The sequence below is a fragment of the Lissotriton helveticus genome, chromosome 4_1 (genome assembly GCF_964261635.1).
Source record: "Lissotriton helveticus chromosome 4_1, aLisHel1.1, whole genome shotgun sequence".
NCBI lineage: Eukaryota > Metazoa > Chordata > Amphibia > Caudata > Salamandridae > Lissotriton > Lissotriton helveticus.
In genome coordinates, this window is record NC_136063.1 from 1,936,265,285 (window position 1) to 1,936,280,491 (window position 15,207).

Consider the following 15,207-nt stretch of genomic DNA (forward strand, 5'->3'; position numbering starts at 1 on the left):
CCTCGGGCATTTGTGTAAATTGTGCGACTTAAAGTATTTTCTTAAGAGTTTTGTTGTGTGCTTAGCTCCCTGACTCATAAAGAGTTCAGGGTAGTCTTGTTATAAATAAATATCTGTTTATTTTCATAACAACTTGTGTGGTGTCCTTTCACTTGGTGTTCAAGGGGTAATGTGATGGTAAAACAGCTGGCTTAACACGCCCTCTAGAGTCTTAGCCTTAGACTGCTCGTATCCATGCTACTAGGATTGCTGGTCTATAAGGTTGACTTACAACCAATCATCAATAAGGGTTGTTTGGACTGATACATAGTGATCACTAGAATAGTGAGCACTGCATATCAGGCCAACTTCTCACTGGGGGTTCCCAGGGGCAGTTTAACGACCCTACAATGCTACTATCCCCGTATACCTTTAAACCAACAAAAAAATAGCAAGGGGTCAAATACTAGGCAAACCAAATTTTACTACTATGAAATGATACCTAGTCCCTATAAAATGATATACTGATTGTGTGCTGCTGAAGTCAGGCATAGGGTCTCCCTCCGTAGAAAAAGATTCCCATCAGTCACCACTCGAATCCGCCCTTCATCATCTGGGATCCTTCATTCCAGAAGGTTGGATGGTGGACCCACTGCGGATTGGCAGGTGTTAAAGCCTAGACCTACAAGTGGGACCCAATGGTAGGATTACCAAGGGTGACTGAAAGCAGTGCTCTAAATGTGCATGAAAAGTCTGAGTGCATGTGCAGGGATGTGAATAGCCATAAAATTGGGTAAGAAAGAAAAAAGAATTTTTAATATGTTTTCGTGTAAACCCCTTGAAAAGTAGTATACTATATACCGAAGAACTGTAAGTTAAATGCTACTAGTGGGCTGTAGCACTGATTGTGCCGCCCACAGAAGTAGCCTTCCAATCCTGCCTCAGGCCTGCAGGGCCGGCAAATAACTTGTCAAATAAACCGAAAGGCCTTCCATGTTATTTTCAGGAGGATAAGTAGTGTTGTCACGACTCACGACGCATGACTGGCCGAAGCTCAGAATTGAGTGTTCGATCAGAACCGTACAGCACAGAAGCCTTCTTATTAAAGGGCAACCATGCTGTTGTCCTAATGCTGACAGTGTGCCGCAAACGCTATTTATAAGCTCACGATGACTACACCAGTGGTAGATCGTAATACTGAATCCAAAGCATTGCAGTCGAGTGCCCCTCTTACCAGAGTACCGTACAGCGTAACTACGTTCTTGGTGTAACATCTCAGCGCCAATATTTCCTGTAACTCCGTGCATTTCTGAAAATTCACGAACTCTACACCGCATCTTTTTGAACTCAGAATGCGCTCGGCGGTCTGTTACAATGTGCTCTCAGTTTATGGCTGAGTGCCATTTGTTTGAGCTTGCATTTCTGTAATTAGCTCTGGTACACCGACTGGGACAGTGTTTTTACCCGTGGTGCACGATCTCCAAGGTACATGGCATACCCCCTTTTTTTCATTTAAAAAAACTCACCTACCACTTAAAGTACCTTGCTTGTCCTATAATGTATTAGAACATTATATGCCAGCTTGATTGGTGGGAAAATCTGAAGCTCACCTTCCCCAATCTTACTGACCACGCTACACTCCTGGGCACATTATTTGGATACATCAGTTAACGAGAAAGACAGGAATCTAGGGGGCCGCAGATATCTTAGTTGATCTTGTAATCCGCACTAAACACTGCTAAGATCTCCACTTATCGTCTTCTTAAAGGATGCTTGAAAATCACAAACTCTAGGCCTGGAATCATGCCCATATATCTGAATGCTAGGCTTACGATGTCAGGCATAAACCGTTAGAAAATGTCTCAAGAGCAATGAGCTATCCTTAGCGGAGAATTATAACCCACATTGACAACTCCTAGGTCTATGTGCCGTCCAGAAATTCCTGGTTTTAGTCTTTATTTTATCTCAGAATTCACGGTTATATTGAGGCTTTGCTGGCAGTGCTATAGGTGTTGTTTCTGTTCTGGTTTTGCACTTCCTGGAGACAGCACAGGAACGTGCTGGCTCAGGCGGCGTGACACTTTCTGGGGTGCAAGCTGGGGGCTAAGATATTGCAAAAAAAAGAATATGTAGAGGAAATTGAGCGCTAATCCGATCTACTAGTACCAAAATAAAAATATTTAAAAAAAGTTCCCCAGTTTCTTTGACTTTTCTTGGCCATTGTATTCACTGAGAGTCTGTCTTCGGTCCTTATTTTATCAATTTGCTGCAGTCAAAGCAACGCTGCACCCTTCTATTTTTTTTCTATATATGTTTATCTGTAGGGAAGCTGGTTTGACTCGAACTGTACTTTATAGCCTGTACACTCGGCTGATTTTTCTGGTCTGTGAGTCACTTTTTAATGTGCTTTTTTACAAGATAAGCAGCTTTCACGGGTCTCGTGGTGTTGGAGTGGACCATCTGTTAATAGGACTTTTTTTGTAAATATTTATTATTTTTTGTTATATAGTAAGAGCACAGTGTCCACATTACTCGCACAGTGAGACAGAATATTTGAGCGTTATTCAGTCTCTGTGCATTTATTCAGCAGCAACTTATTTATAATGTAGATTTTAATCGACAACATAAAAATAATAGAAAAATGAAGAAAAAACAATGATCCATTGCACACCTTAAACCTTCGCCCTCATCTGTCTGTAGGACGTGACGTCTTTGATCAGTGACCCATCTGGACTGCCTCGTAGTTAGACAACCAGATGTATTTTGGTGGATGCCAGCAGTCCTACAGATCCAAGTCGCTCCCTCCTCCAAGGTCATTTGCCTTCTTATGATCTTCTAATCCTTCATAACCCTCATTTTCTTTCATCAGTGGTGCTCCATAATGCTTCTTCATCCTATGTCTGTAGATTCACTTACCTCATGTTTTCTATTTATGGAGCAAAATTATGGAAAACATTTGTATTGTTCCTCTGAGCCACAGGCAACCTCTCTAGAATCATGTAAAATCTTAAAGTTTGGGCCTTTGCTTTTAATTAGAACTTAATCTTTAGTAATTACAGTCTCTGCTCTCTCCTACCTTTCTATTCCATTTTCTAAATTCCTTCCTCTGAATGAATGAATTTATAATTTATACCGCGCACAAATGCCCAAAGTCCATTTGCTGCAGTCAAAACAACGCTGCACCCTATCTTTTTTTCTATATATGTTTATCTGTAGGGAAGCTGGTTTGCACTCGAACTGTACTTTATAGCCTGTACACTCGGCTGATTTTCTGGTCTGTTTTTTCTCTCGGTTTGCTGTCGATGTATCGGCGCCTAAAAGCTCTTTTTGAGCATTAGCAGCATTTCACAAAATCATGCTACATACATACAGTTGTATCAATGACATCTGGTTACAGTTGTGGGGTTGAAACAACTTTTATTCTGTTCTTCCCTTTGCAGGAGCCATTCTCTTATTCTAGTTCTTCCCAGATGATGCGTCTTTAGACGATGATGGCAAATGAAGATACAACTGGTATATTTATAGCCAGCCCCAGTGTCAGGGTTGCAGAGTTATTTTATGTTATAAGGACCGTAAACTTGCATGTCTTTTGGATGGCGATGTACACCCTCTGAAGTAAGAATGGTGACTGGAAAGAGTAGGACTCAATGTAAAAATTACTAGTAGGAAATATCTACGAACTGGCAAATATCCAGCTGCACAGAAACCGTTCAGAGTCGTTTTAGGAAGATGATGTTCCCAAAGTTGCTCTGGGTCACTTGCATGATTGATGAAAGTAGTTTTGAATATTTTTTAAAGAGACAGTAGTTTTGGTAGCGTATTCGTGTAGATTGTTGCAATTAAAAACTGATCTTAAAATGCATCTTTCTTTTTCTATAGCATTTGGAGGTGAAAAATGGAAAACAAATGTATTACTCACGGCGTTATTATGTCCTGGGTTAGTATTTCTTTTTTCATTTAATTTACTGCAGCTGTTATACTGTTTAAATGTTGCCAATGCAGACATAAAATAAATTTTGACATATGGATGTGTAGAATGTAATATACTATGACCAGTGCTGAGTGTGGGGAGGGACCTTAACTTACGAGCGGTAAAGCCATGTCTGGGTCACGAATACCCCTCACCTCTGAGGAAAATCAGAAAAATGGTCAGGCGATTTAGTCGATGTTTCTTAAGTAATTTTGCCCGGCGTTAAACGCCTCTAATACCATACGAAGTTTATCGAATAAAGAGGCAGGCGCTGGAGACAGGAAGACAGGAAACAAGTTTTATTCCGACGGAGCAGAACACATCAGATCGGACAACAAGGTATCGTCTCGAGGTGCTCTCTAACAGCCTCTCTGAGGCCTGGCCTTTTATACACTGGTTTACGACATGTGACCGCTCTTTATTACAATAAAGACATTGTGAAGTAATGAAAAAAGACATCCCCGGTACCCCCCAGTTCCGGCTTATTCCAACACGTGGCTACAGTAGAGGTCCTCACCCCCCCCATACAATAGGAGGGGGCTATCACGCAGCTGAGTGTTCCGCCGATTCCTTTGGAATGTGTGCGCCTGATCGAATCTCAGGGGGTGGGGAGGTCATGATCAATAGTAGCTCCTTTGAAGAGGGGCGAGTGCATACAGTAGTGGGCAATAAACTGTATCCTCAGGCTAAGGGATGACCAGCGGTCCGTGCAGACAATCGGGCTCAGAGGAAGGGGTCATCAAAGGAGAGATATTCATGAAAGGAAGGATCGGTGTGGACAATCGAGCGTAGAGGAAGGGTTTATCAAAAGAGGGGTATTCATGGAAGGAAAGGAGATGTTGGTCAGGCGCGGGGTGTGATTCCCAGAGACAGTCATGCGGAAGGGGGGGGTTCATGACTTGTGCATGTGAGAGCGGGGGCAGCCAGGGTGCATGGGGGATGCTTGCAGGCTCAGGTGAAGTTCGCTGATGATCGATCGTGAACAAGGAGACCATGGTACCTAAAATGGCTGTCGTGTATGTTCATACGTGAGTCTGAGGAATGGGCAAGATGGCGTAGATGATGATCAGTTCACGAACTAAAATTCCACAGTCCTCCCTTTTAACATGTCTCGCCAGCTTGTCAATTCGGATCTATCCCCATAAGACCACGTATTTCTATCTCATAGAGGGGACTCATGTGCTCAGTTCTAAAGTCCAAAGTCTTAGGGCACATACAGTTAGAAATGAGTGAACACAAAGGTGGCAAACATTGAATACCTAAGCAACACCCACACAGTACCACGACTGGTATCAGTATAAATGTAAACAACCTCCATCCCCAGTCCTTCAAAGTGTCCCAAAACCAGCTTCCAAGCGACCATCCTTCTTGCTCCTGGTGAACCTCTGAGGATAGTCTGTGGAGGTGTTCGATTGCTTTGTAGACTGAAGGCGAGTTATCTGGCACGTAGGTGCACCAGCTGGAGCCGATGATGCGGCATGCTCCTCCACGGTAGAAATAGAAATAGAACAAGGCGGTTTTGAAGATCCACCAGGCGGACTGCCTGAAGCTCAGCCGTGTTGTTAGCGAGGATGCCAGCCGTGATGTTAATGGTTGTTTCTACTGCCTAAGTCAGGTGTCGGATAGTGCGGCTATTTGCCATTGGGCCCCACAGAGGAACAAGTCCCTTCACCGCATCCAGGAACTGTGCTCCGGTGGAGTCGGCTTGTCCAATGTCTCCGGCGCGCTTTTGCCGGTGATGGTAGGCTGGGGCCACATACGTGGGGGGAAGAATGAAGGCGATGTAGCACGTACCCCTCCAACCTTTCGGGAGCCAAGTGTAAGCTTTGATGCCACAAACAAAGTACATATTCGGAGAAGCAACAAAGGAGGGGGGATCAACTGAGACCAATGTTCTGGTGATGTGGCAGGAACTGTGACCCACCAGCTGTGTTCCCTGGCCTTCAAGGCACACGAGACCTGTGACATTGATGACAGACAGGGCCACAGTCAGAGTGGCAGCCGTTCGCTTCCGCAGGTAGGAGAAGGTGGGTCTAGCTGGATTGTGGAGCACTTGCATTTCAACTCGTTCTTTGGCAGGGATGTTCATATGGAAGGTGGAACCTGAGGTCACAGGACAAAAGGGGGCAGACGTCCTTCCTGTTTTGTTCAGCCAGAACCCATAGTAGAAGTGTGACACTGTTTGACCAGAAGCGGCGTTGTCCTTGTGGCTTTCCTGCAAGAGGATCAACCAGGCGAGGCAGGAGCCGTGAACTGAGAAAGGAGAAGGGATGAAGGGGATGGAGTGTCCAGTGGCATGCGGGAGCAACCCGCAGACCCAGCAGTTCGTGGCATTTGCAGCAAGGTTGTGCTGGTGCAATAATTGCACGAAGGAATTGTTCCAGAACTCCTTACGCCTTTCTCGGAGCTGAGGCGAAAGGGAGATCAGGTGATGCTCTTTCATGGTGGTTGGCTGTGCAGTGGTCGGCAATATCTGATGAGCGGGTGTGCTTTCCTCCAAGATCCAGAAGGATGTCATGAGGAGGAGGCAAAGGAGGAAGAGAATGAAGAAGGCAATTGTCTTTGATTTGTGCAAATTGTCAGCCTTTGGGTTCCTGTAGTGGGTATTTCCGGTTGCTTCCATTATCTTCTTATCTGGCGCTTCCATCATCTTCTTATCTGGCGCTTCCATCATCTTCAAGGTGCTCGGTAATGGGCAGAACCACAGACTTTGTTTAGCTTCTCTCCGGGTAACCCTTGGTTGTTTTAGGCCACCGTTCTGAGATTTTAACTTAGTCCGTGGTCTACTTAGCCGAAGCTCCCTCCTTTTTGACGCAGGAAATACCCTTCCCGGGATGGCACAGTGGGATCAGAGAATTTTGCAAGTTCAAGTGCCTCGGTATCAGGATAGCAGTTCAGTGATGGCCGGTCTTTGTTCAGGAGCTCTTCTTGGGTGTCGACGTTTTCTGTCGTGGCCAGGGTCGAGGAGACCTTCTTGCAGTGGTGTGCGTGCAGCCAGTGCCTTTTCCCCTCTACTCGAAGAGCCGTCCGAGTGGTGATCAGTACTTGCCAGGGGCCCGTCCACCGGGGTTCCAGACTCTTTGCCCGTTGAAAATTCCGGACTAAAACATAATCTCCCGGTTGGATATCGTGACCGGGACCCCTGGAAGCATCGGGGATGGCCTGCTGCACCTGTTGATGAATGACAGACAACGTTTTAGTTAATTTGTATAAATAATCTGACAGCAGGACGTCGGGGACGTCGTGAATGGAGGTTGGTTTGGGGGCAGTCCAGAGGTTCATTGGTCTCCCAAACACAACCTCGTAGGGGGTCAAGTGGTGCTTAGTGGGAGTGGAGCGCATTGATAGCAATGCCAGTGGGAGGGCATCTGGCCACTTAAGTCCTGTGGTGGCCACTATTTTTGACAGTTTCAGTTTCAGTGTAGCATTGTGTCGCTCAACTAGGCCAGCGGATTGGGGGTGGAAGACCGCATGGAACCTCTGCTTTACCCCCAGCCCCTTCAAGATTAGTTGGATAACTTCAGCTATGAAGTGGGGGCCATTGTCGCTCCATAAAATTCGACAAAGGCCGTAGCGAGGGAAAAACTCTTTCAGTAGGACTTTGGCAGTAGTTATGGCAGTGTTATCACGAGTTGGATAGGCTTCCACCCATTTGCTGAAGGCGCATACAATGACTAATACGTACTTCAAGCCTTGGCATCTCTCCAGCTGGATGTAATCCATCTGGAGGACCTCAAAGGGGTGGTCGGGGATCCCAAACCCTCCCCGGGGTACCACAGTTCCTTTCCCGGGGTTGTGTTGTAGGCAGATAAGGCACTGCTGGACCACGCGTTTGGCTGAGTCGGGGATTTTGTTGTTGTGCCAGACTTTGGAAATGAGTTCAATCATGGGGGCAGAACCTATGTGTGCAGGGGAGTGTGCCATAGTCAGTATGGGAATCAAGTATGAGTCAGGCAGCAACCATTTGTTTGTGTCTTTTGTCCGCCAGCAGCCTTCATCGTCCTTTAGACCCACCCGTGCCCACTCAGTCAGTTCGTGAGGTGTGCTGGCCGACTGGATGTCCCTAATCGTTTCCCTAGCGTCAGTCCATTTTTCTGCTTGTGACCTGGTCACATATATGCGTGTCGTCGTCCTATTCTCAGCTGTGGTTCGGGCAGTGATGTCGGCCAGTGCGTTTCCCTGTCTAACTAAGTCCGTCACCTTCTTGTGTGCCTGGCATTTGATCACTGCTAATCGTTTGGGGAGGAGAACTGCTTCAATCAGGGCGGAGACTAGATCTCCGTGAAGGATGGGCGTGCCGTGGGACGTCAGGAATCCCCTTTCCCTCCACAAGAGCCCAAAATGATGAACCACCCCGAAGGCATACTGGCTGTCTGTGTAAATGTTCGCCGTGGTTCCTGCTGCTATGATACATGCTCGTGTGAGGGCAATTAGCTCTGCCGCCTGTGCGGATCGTTGCGTGATGCGGGCTGTTTCAACTACTGTTCGGGCTGTCGTCACCGCATAGGCAGCCGAAGTGGTGCCGTCTGGGAGTTTGATACAAGAGCCGTCTACCCATAGTTCTCCATCAGGGTCTGTAAAAGCAATGTCTCGGAGGTCAATTCTACTCCTGGTCTGTTCGTCCGTGAGGGTCACACAGTCGTGTATAGGGGGCACATCGGGGTCATTTTCAGGCAAGGGCAACAGTGTAGCAGGATTCAAAGTTGTGCATCGCTTCAGAGTGATGTGGGGTGCAAGTAGAGTCAATTCGTACCCCGTCAGTCGTGCACTAGTCAGGTGTTGAGTCTTGGTCTGGTTCAAAAGGGTGTCAACTGCGTGGGGTACTAACACCGTGAGAGAGTTCGAAAGTACAATTCCCTCACTCTGACGGATAGAGACAGCAGCGGCGGCTACTGCTCGAAGGCAGGCAGGTAAAGCTCTGGCGACCGAGTCAAGAGTGGCAGAGAAGTAGGCACAAGGGCGTTGTTTGGAGACATTACTAACCACTTCCTCTACCACTCCTGCATCTACCAGGGACTGAATAATCGCTACCAATGCCTTCTCGCCTTCGGGCGATATCCGGTACTGTGGGAGTTTCGGGAGTATTGCGTCTGGTCGAACAGTTATGTGCACAGGGTCGATCATCATTCGTCCTACATCCGAGTTGTTTCTGGCCCATAGGTACAGGGGTAGGGTGTCGAGCAAGGATGGGTCAGCATCAGTTATAGAGTACATATGTCGTGCGGGGCGGGATCTGGACATGCTCGGGTTGTCGTACAGGATGACTCGGACTCCATCTGGGGAACACCTAATAGTAGCTCGGAAATGTTTTAGTAAATCAATACCCATAATGGCGTCAGGGGAGTTGGAGGAGAGCAGAAATGTTGTGTCAGTGGGGTTGTTTCCTAGGTCAAAGGAGATAGGTACAGTCAGGGGATTAGTGGAGGGCGTTCCATCGAAACCTATCGATGTAATGTGTGAGCCAGACAAGGGTGCCCTTGGAATCAGTCGCTTTGATAATACACTACGTGTCGCTCCAGTTTCTACCAAGAATGGAGACTTTGTACCCAGGACCTTAGCGGTGACGTAAGGACCTTGCTGGTCAACACAGAGCTCGACTGGATCCCTCCCTTGCCCCTGGCAGTCCTATGCAAAGTCGGGAGTGTTCTCACTGTCAGATAGTTGGTACTGGTTCTGTCGGGGATGGTCAAATGTGTTCGATTTTCCTGGTCTGTCGCTGTTGGTGTCGTTTGTGTACCCCCGCCCCTGCCCTCTAGTCCTGGGGCCATTCGTCATGTCCCTCGTTTCTTTATTTTTAATTAGTTCCAGAAGAACCGGACATTGAGACTTCCAATGCCCGAATCCTTTGCAAAATGCACACTGATTATCTTCTATGTCCCTACGTCCAGAGTAGGGAGTGGGTGTGCGGTCCTTTGGGGGTGGATTTCTAGGGGCGATTGATTGGTAACTCCCCCTGTGTAGTTCTTTCCCGACTGCCACCCCTTGTATCTGGGCTATCATCACCCTTTCTTTCAAATCTTTCTTCTTTCTCTCGATTGCCCTATCATTCTCATTCTTTTGGTGTTCGTAGTACTGAGCCATTTGGAGGATAGCGGCGGGTTTGGAGGCCCCCCAACTACTCTCGCTCGTTTGTAACTTCTGGGAAACCTCTTGTGACAGACCCTTTACGTAGTTTTGCACAAATAGGTGTTGTCCGGTTGCGGTGGTCATGTCTTGGCCACTGTAGTCGGAGAACACCGTTTCAAATCGGGAGAAGTATTCTGATACGTCTTCCTGGGGTTTCTGACGGCAAGCCGCGACTATTGACCAATCTACCTTTTTCTCTGGGATCAAGGTTTTTAGCTTCTGAACTATTTTGTCCGGAAGTTCCAGTATGTCTTTTATCGGTTTCCTTCCGGGCTCTCGTCGTCTATCTAGCTCACTGAGTTGATTCCAGGTATGTCCGAACAGATCAGTGTGATCGGCTTTCCGGATTTGCTTCCACACGTCAGCCGGCAGACATAACCCGAAAAACAAATCAATGTCTGCTAGAGTCATTATCGTTGAACCCAAGGCTGTGCCTAATTCGGTGTAAAATGCTGTCGGGTTCTTCCTTAAATCAGGCAGGGTTTGCCTAAAGGTTAAAATATCTTGTCGATCCCATGGTTGGTAAACCCAATTGTACACAACCCTCCCTTTTGCATCTGCGTGGTTGATATCGTCGTTTGTTCCCTGACCTCTTGGGGGAACCCAGTAGGGGGCGGCTTCTCTGATAGGCATCATAGTGTTGGCTACTTCTAATGGGGACTCAGCCGTTTCAGGGACTGTGATCTTAACCTCTGGTTTCTGTTCCGTGAGGTGGCGGAAGACTTCAAGCGTTTGCATGAAGATGTCCGTCACATCGCGCTCAGTCCCATCTCCAACATCGACCTTTCTATATAGAGCCGTCAGCTTAGCAGGACCCTTATTTTGATACCTATCCTCATATGCGTTCAGGGTGTGGTAGCTGAACCGTAAAATGAAATGCCGTCTGTGGCTACCGGCATGTGAATTGTGCATATCCATCGTATATTCTTCGCTCTCCTTCCGTTCTACCAGTGTCTTTGCTATCTTGTCAATCCCATCCCGCTCGTCTTTGCTCAACCTATTTGGTCTGGCAGTTGGCTGCTTGCTAGTCTCGAGTTCATCTGATGTTGTTACCAATGTGGCCGGTGCGAAGGCCGTAAGAGCCGGGGCATTAGCGCTAGGGTCACCCTCGCCCGCACACAGAACTGGTAGGTGCTGTGCTAGAGGCTGGCAGGGGGCATAAGGAGGGGGCATGTAGATAATCGGAGGACCTAGCAGTAACTCGTCGTTTGCCCGTTGTTTGGAGGGCATCTCCGGGTAGAGCGTAGAGGGGGTCCTAACAGGGCATTGGCCTGCCGACCCTGATTCTTGCGTTTGTCTAACTTCCTCTCTCCTTCTTATTTCTTCATCTAGTTCCTTAGCGGCCAGGTGGGCTGCCTTTCGTAACTCTTTCCCTATTTTTGCTTCTTCTCTTTTCCTTCGTTGCTCTGCTTCTTTGCGCCACATGCCGATACTATCGAGCATGGTGGGCGTTGCCTTATTCGTTCTAACAGCTGCTTCTAACGTTTTTATTTTATGATCATCAAAGGAACCTATCAGTGGCCACTGACTTTCGGGGTCCTTTTTTGTATATTTATGCCATAACTTACTATAAGCTATAGCGACTAGTCCTTGCTTAGTGAACATGTCCTTATTAGGGGTGCCTTCCAATGGAGCTGGATGGTTCATCTCTGGTAGTTGGTACAACCCGGACCGCTTATTAATCAGTGGGGAGAAGACAGGCATGACAGATTACAACGGGGGACAAAGGTCCGCACTACCTATCTTTCACTATTTGCAAAGACTAGACAGAATATTGCTATTCTACGTTATTTGCAAGCAGAGAACCTCAAAAGAACTATACTCCAAACAATCTATGTTCGGACAATCAATCAGTGGGGAGAAAAATAGGTACGGCAGATTACAATGGGGGACAAAAGTCCGCGTTACCTACCCTTCACTATCCGCAAAGGGAGATAGAATATTCCTATTCCTCCCCGTTTGCAGGCAGCGAATATCTCAAAGAGCGACAAAGCAAATACTAGTATTTCAATCAATCAAACAATTAATCAATTCGCAATTCGTCGTGTGTCACGACCTTACCTGGACCGCATGGACAGTTTCTCGTCTTCCGCTTCCAGCGCCCGATCGTCCTCTACTCTCTGTTGCTACCGCGGCACTCCTGATGGTTCCCAGTCAGGACCGTAGATCACTCGGGAGAGGTCTGCTCGGAACCAGTGAAGTTCGGATGATCGGCTGTCAGACGAGGGTCTATCGGACAGGAGCTCTCCCGATCGTTGCAGTCGTTCACTCTGTCGTCGGGACCTCTCCCACTGGATCCACGTGTCGCTGATGGGCCCCACGCTTGGGACGCCAATTGAGGAAAATCAGAAAAATAGGCGATTTAGTTGATGTTTCTTAAGTAATTTTGCCCGGCGTTAAACGCCTCTAATACCATACGAAGTTTATCAAATAAAGAGGCAGGCGCTGGAGACAGGAAGACTGGAAACAAGTTTTATTCCGACGGAGCAGAACACATCAGATCGGACAACAAGGTATCGTCTCGAGGTGCTCTCTAACAGCCTCTCTGAGGCCTGGCCTTTTATACACTGGTTTACGACATGTGACCGCTCTTTATTACAATAAAGACATTGTGAAGTAATGAAAAAAGACATCCCCGGTACCCCCCAGTTCCGGCTTATTCCAACACGTGGCTACAGTAGAGGTCCTCACCCCCCCCCATACAATAGGAGGGGGCTATCACGCAGCTGAGTGTTCCGCCGATTCCTTTGGAATGTGTGCGCCTGATCGAATCTCAGGGGGTGGGGAGGTCATGATCAATAGTAGCTCCTTTGAAGAGGGGCGAGTGCATACAGTAGTGGGCAATAAACTGTATCCTCAGGCTAAGGGATGACCAGCGGTCCGTGCAGACAATCGGGCTCAGAGGAAGGGGTCATCAAAGGAGAGATATTCATGAAAGGAAGGATCGGTGTGGACAATCGAGCGTAGAGGAGGGGTTTATCAAAAGAGGGGTATTCATGGAAGGAAAGGAGGTGTTGGTCAGGCGCGGGGTGTGATTCCCAGAGACAGAGTCATGCGGAAGTGGGGAGTTCATGACTTGTGCATGTGAGAGCGGGGGCAGCCAGGGTGCATGGGGGATGCTTGCAGGGTCAGGGAAGTGTGCTGATGATCGATCGTGAACAGGGAGACCATGGTACCTAAAATGGCTGTCGTGTATGTTCATACGTGAGTCTGAGGAATGGGCAAGATGGCGTAGATGATGTTCAGTTCACGAACTAAAATTCCACACCTCCTTCAGTGAGGGTAATAAATAGCATATTTCTAAGTGCACATGCACATGTATAATTTACGTTATGGTATTTTTCCCCACGTGTGTATATGGTATATATGCAGCTGCACAGAGTGTAATGTGCAAATGTATTACCACTGTTGAGTATGGTGTGGGGGCATAACTCCCTTGCATTCTCGTTTTCGGTTAATATGTTTTTTTTCTTAAACAAGTATGCAAAATAATGCAATGGCAAAAACCATATTCGCTGATGTGCAGTGTGTAATATTATGTTTCTTGCTATTGTTGAGGAAGTAGCGGGACGTTGTGACTTACTTGCGTCATGGCCCATCCCCATCCCACTCTGGACATCTGCATATACCACTGCCAATGAGCTTCTAGTAATTCTAACCACCATATAACTTAGAACCTATTTCACTCACTTTGTTAGAATAGAAATTACACAAGTGTAGATTTGTATTAATTAGGACATATACATATACAATGGGTTAAAAGAGGTAGTCTTGAAGTTTACCTACTTTCAACTTAGTGAAGGGTATTGGATATTACTATAGATTTAACTAATTTGGTAGTTATCTAAACTAGTGCTGAATACAATGTCGCCATACCAAAATCTAGGGAGTTAGAATTTAACATTAAAACAATGTAGGTAGTGGACTGGAAAGTCTCCAAAAGCTTTCTAATTCTCTGCCCAGAACACCGTCCTGGGTTAGGTTGCAATGTAACTGGGAATATCCTTACAGTGTATCAATGAAGATTTTATAAAAACCTGTGTAATATTGACAGATGGGCATGCATGAATTTGTGTAGTGCAAACCTACTCAAAAGGCAGCAGAGAGGTGCACAGCATCAAAGGCACTCGTACAGTGAACGAGTGATGAGAGGTAGATGGTTTGTGAAGTACTACATTGTGATGTGTTCTTTAAAGAGGTATGTTTCAAACTGTTTCCTAAATTAGAGTGGTGTTGTGGCCGTCCTTTATTTCGAGCCTAACATTCCATTTCCCTCTGTCACTCACTATTAAAAACCTACTAATTCCTCATGATCTGCCATTTCTATGACACCTCCACACAGCTTCGAAAACAGTGTTTCAGAAGTTCTCCGAAAGACCTCCTTCCAGCCAGATTCCTTGCTGAACAGAAACGCAACACTGCGCAACATGTACAATTCTTACTTGGCCTCTGGTAGCGTGCCTGCCTATTTTAATAGAGGCATCTTTGTTCTAGGCCTGGGTGGTTAGTTTCGTTCCGCTCGCGGAAATTGCAATAATTTGACATTTTCGCGTTCCGCGGAGAGCGCGAAAATGTCAAAACTTTCGCAATCTGCTGCGAAACGGAAGTTTTTCTTGCTCGCGCTTTAAAAATGCGTTCTTGCGCGCGCGGTAGCATCCCTGCGTTCGCCAACGAGTTTTCCTATGTTGGATTGTTGGTAGCCGGTCGCGCTATCCCACGTGAGTTTGCGATTGCGAGCACGTCATTCGAGACCCCTAACAGGAAATAAGCATCGCAAGCGGGCGGGACAAGTGAAAACAAGATGGCGACCACATGGGCAAGTTGGCGAGACATTTTTCAACGCGATCACGCAGAAAATATCAGGAACAGGGGGAACTTCTGCATCTTCGCAATATTTCCGTGTGTTTGCAGAGATTTTTGACATTTTCGCGATAATTTTCTAAAGTGAATTTCACAAATTCCGCCCACCCCTACTTTCTTCTTCTTCTAAAAATACCTAAACACGACCCTTCTTTATTTTCCAGTTAAGGACCTGCTGCAGCCAAAATGGTAGAATCCCTTGTGGTCAAGAAACTCTCCCATTATTTGGAAAATAACAATATTCTCTGAGTCACAAATGGGCTTTCTGCTGA

General features: G+C 46.8%; 1 protein-coding gene across 1 annotated transcript in view; it reads left to right on the plus strand.

Annotated features, from left to right (window-relative positions):
• LOC144829455 (transmembrane 9 superfamily member 2-like) overlaps positions 1–15,207 on the plus strand; it is a 1,692,131-nt gene that overhangs the window by 1,081,811 nt on the left and 595,113 nt on the right. Inside the window, exon 12 of the mRNA XM_078688619.1 lies at positions 3,859–3,916. Coding sequence (XP_078544745.1) covers positions 3,859–3,916 — 58 coding nt within the window. The remainder of the gene's footprint in view (positions 1–3,858; positions 3,917–15,207) is intronic.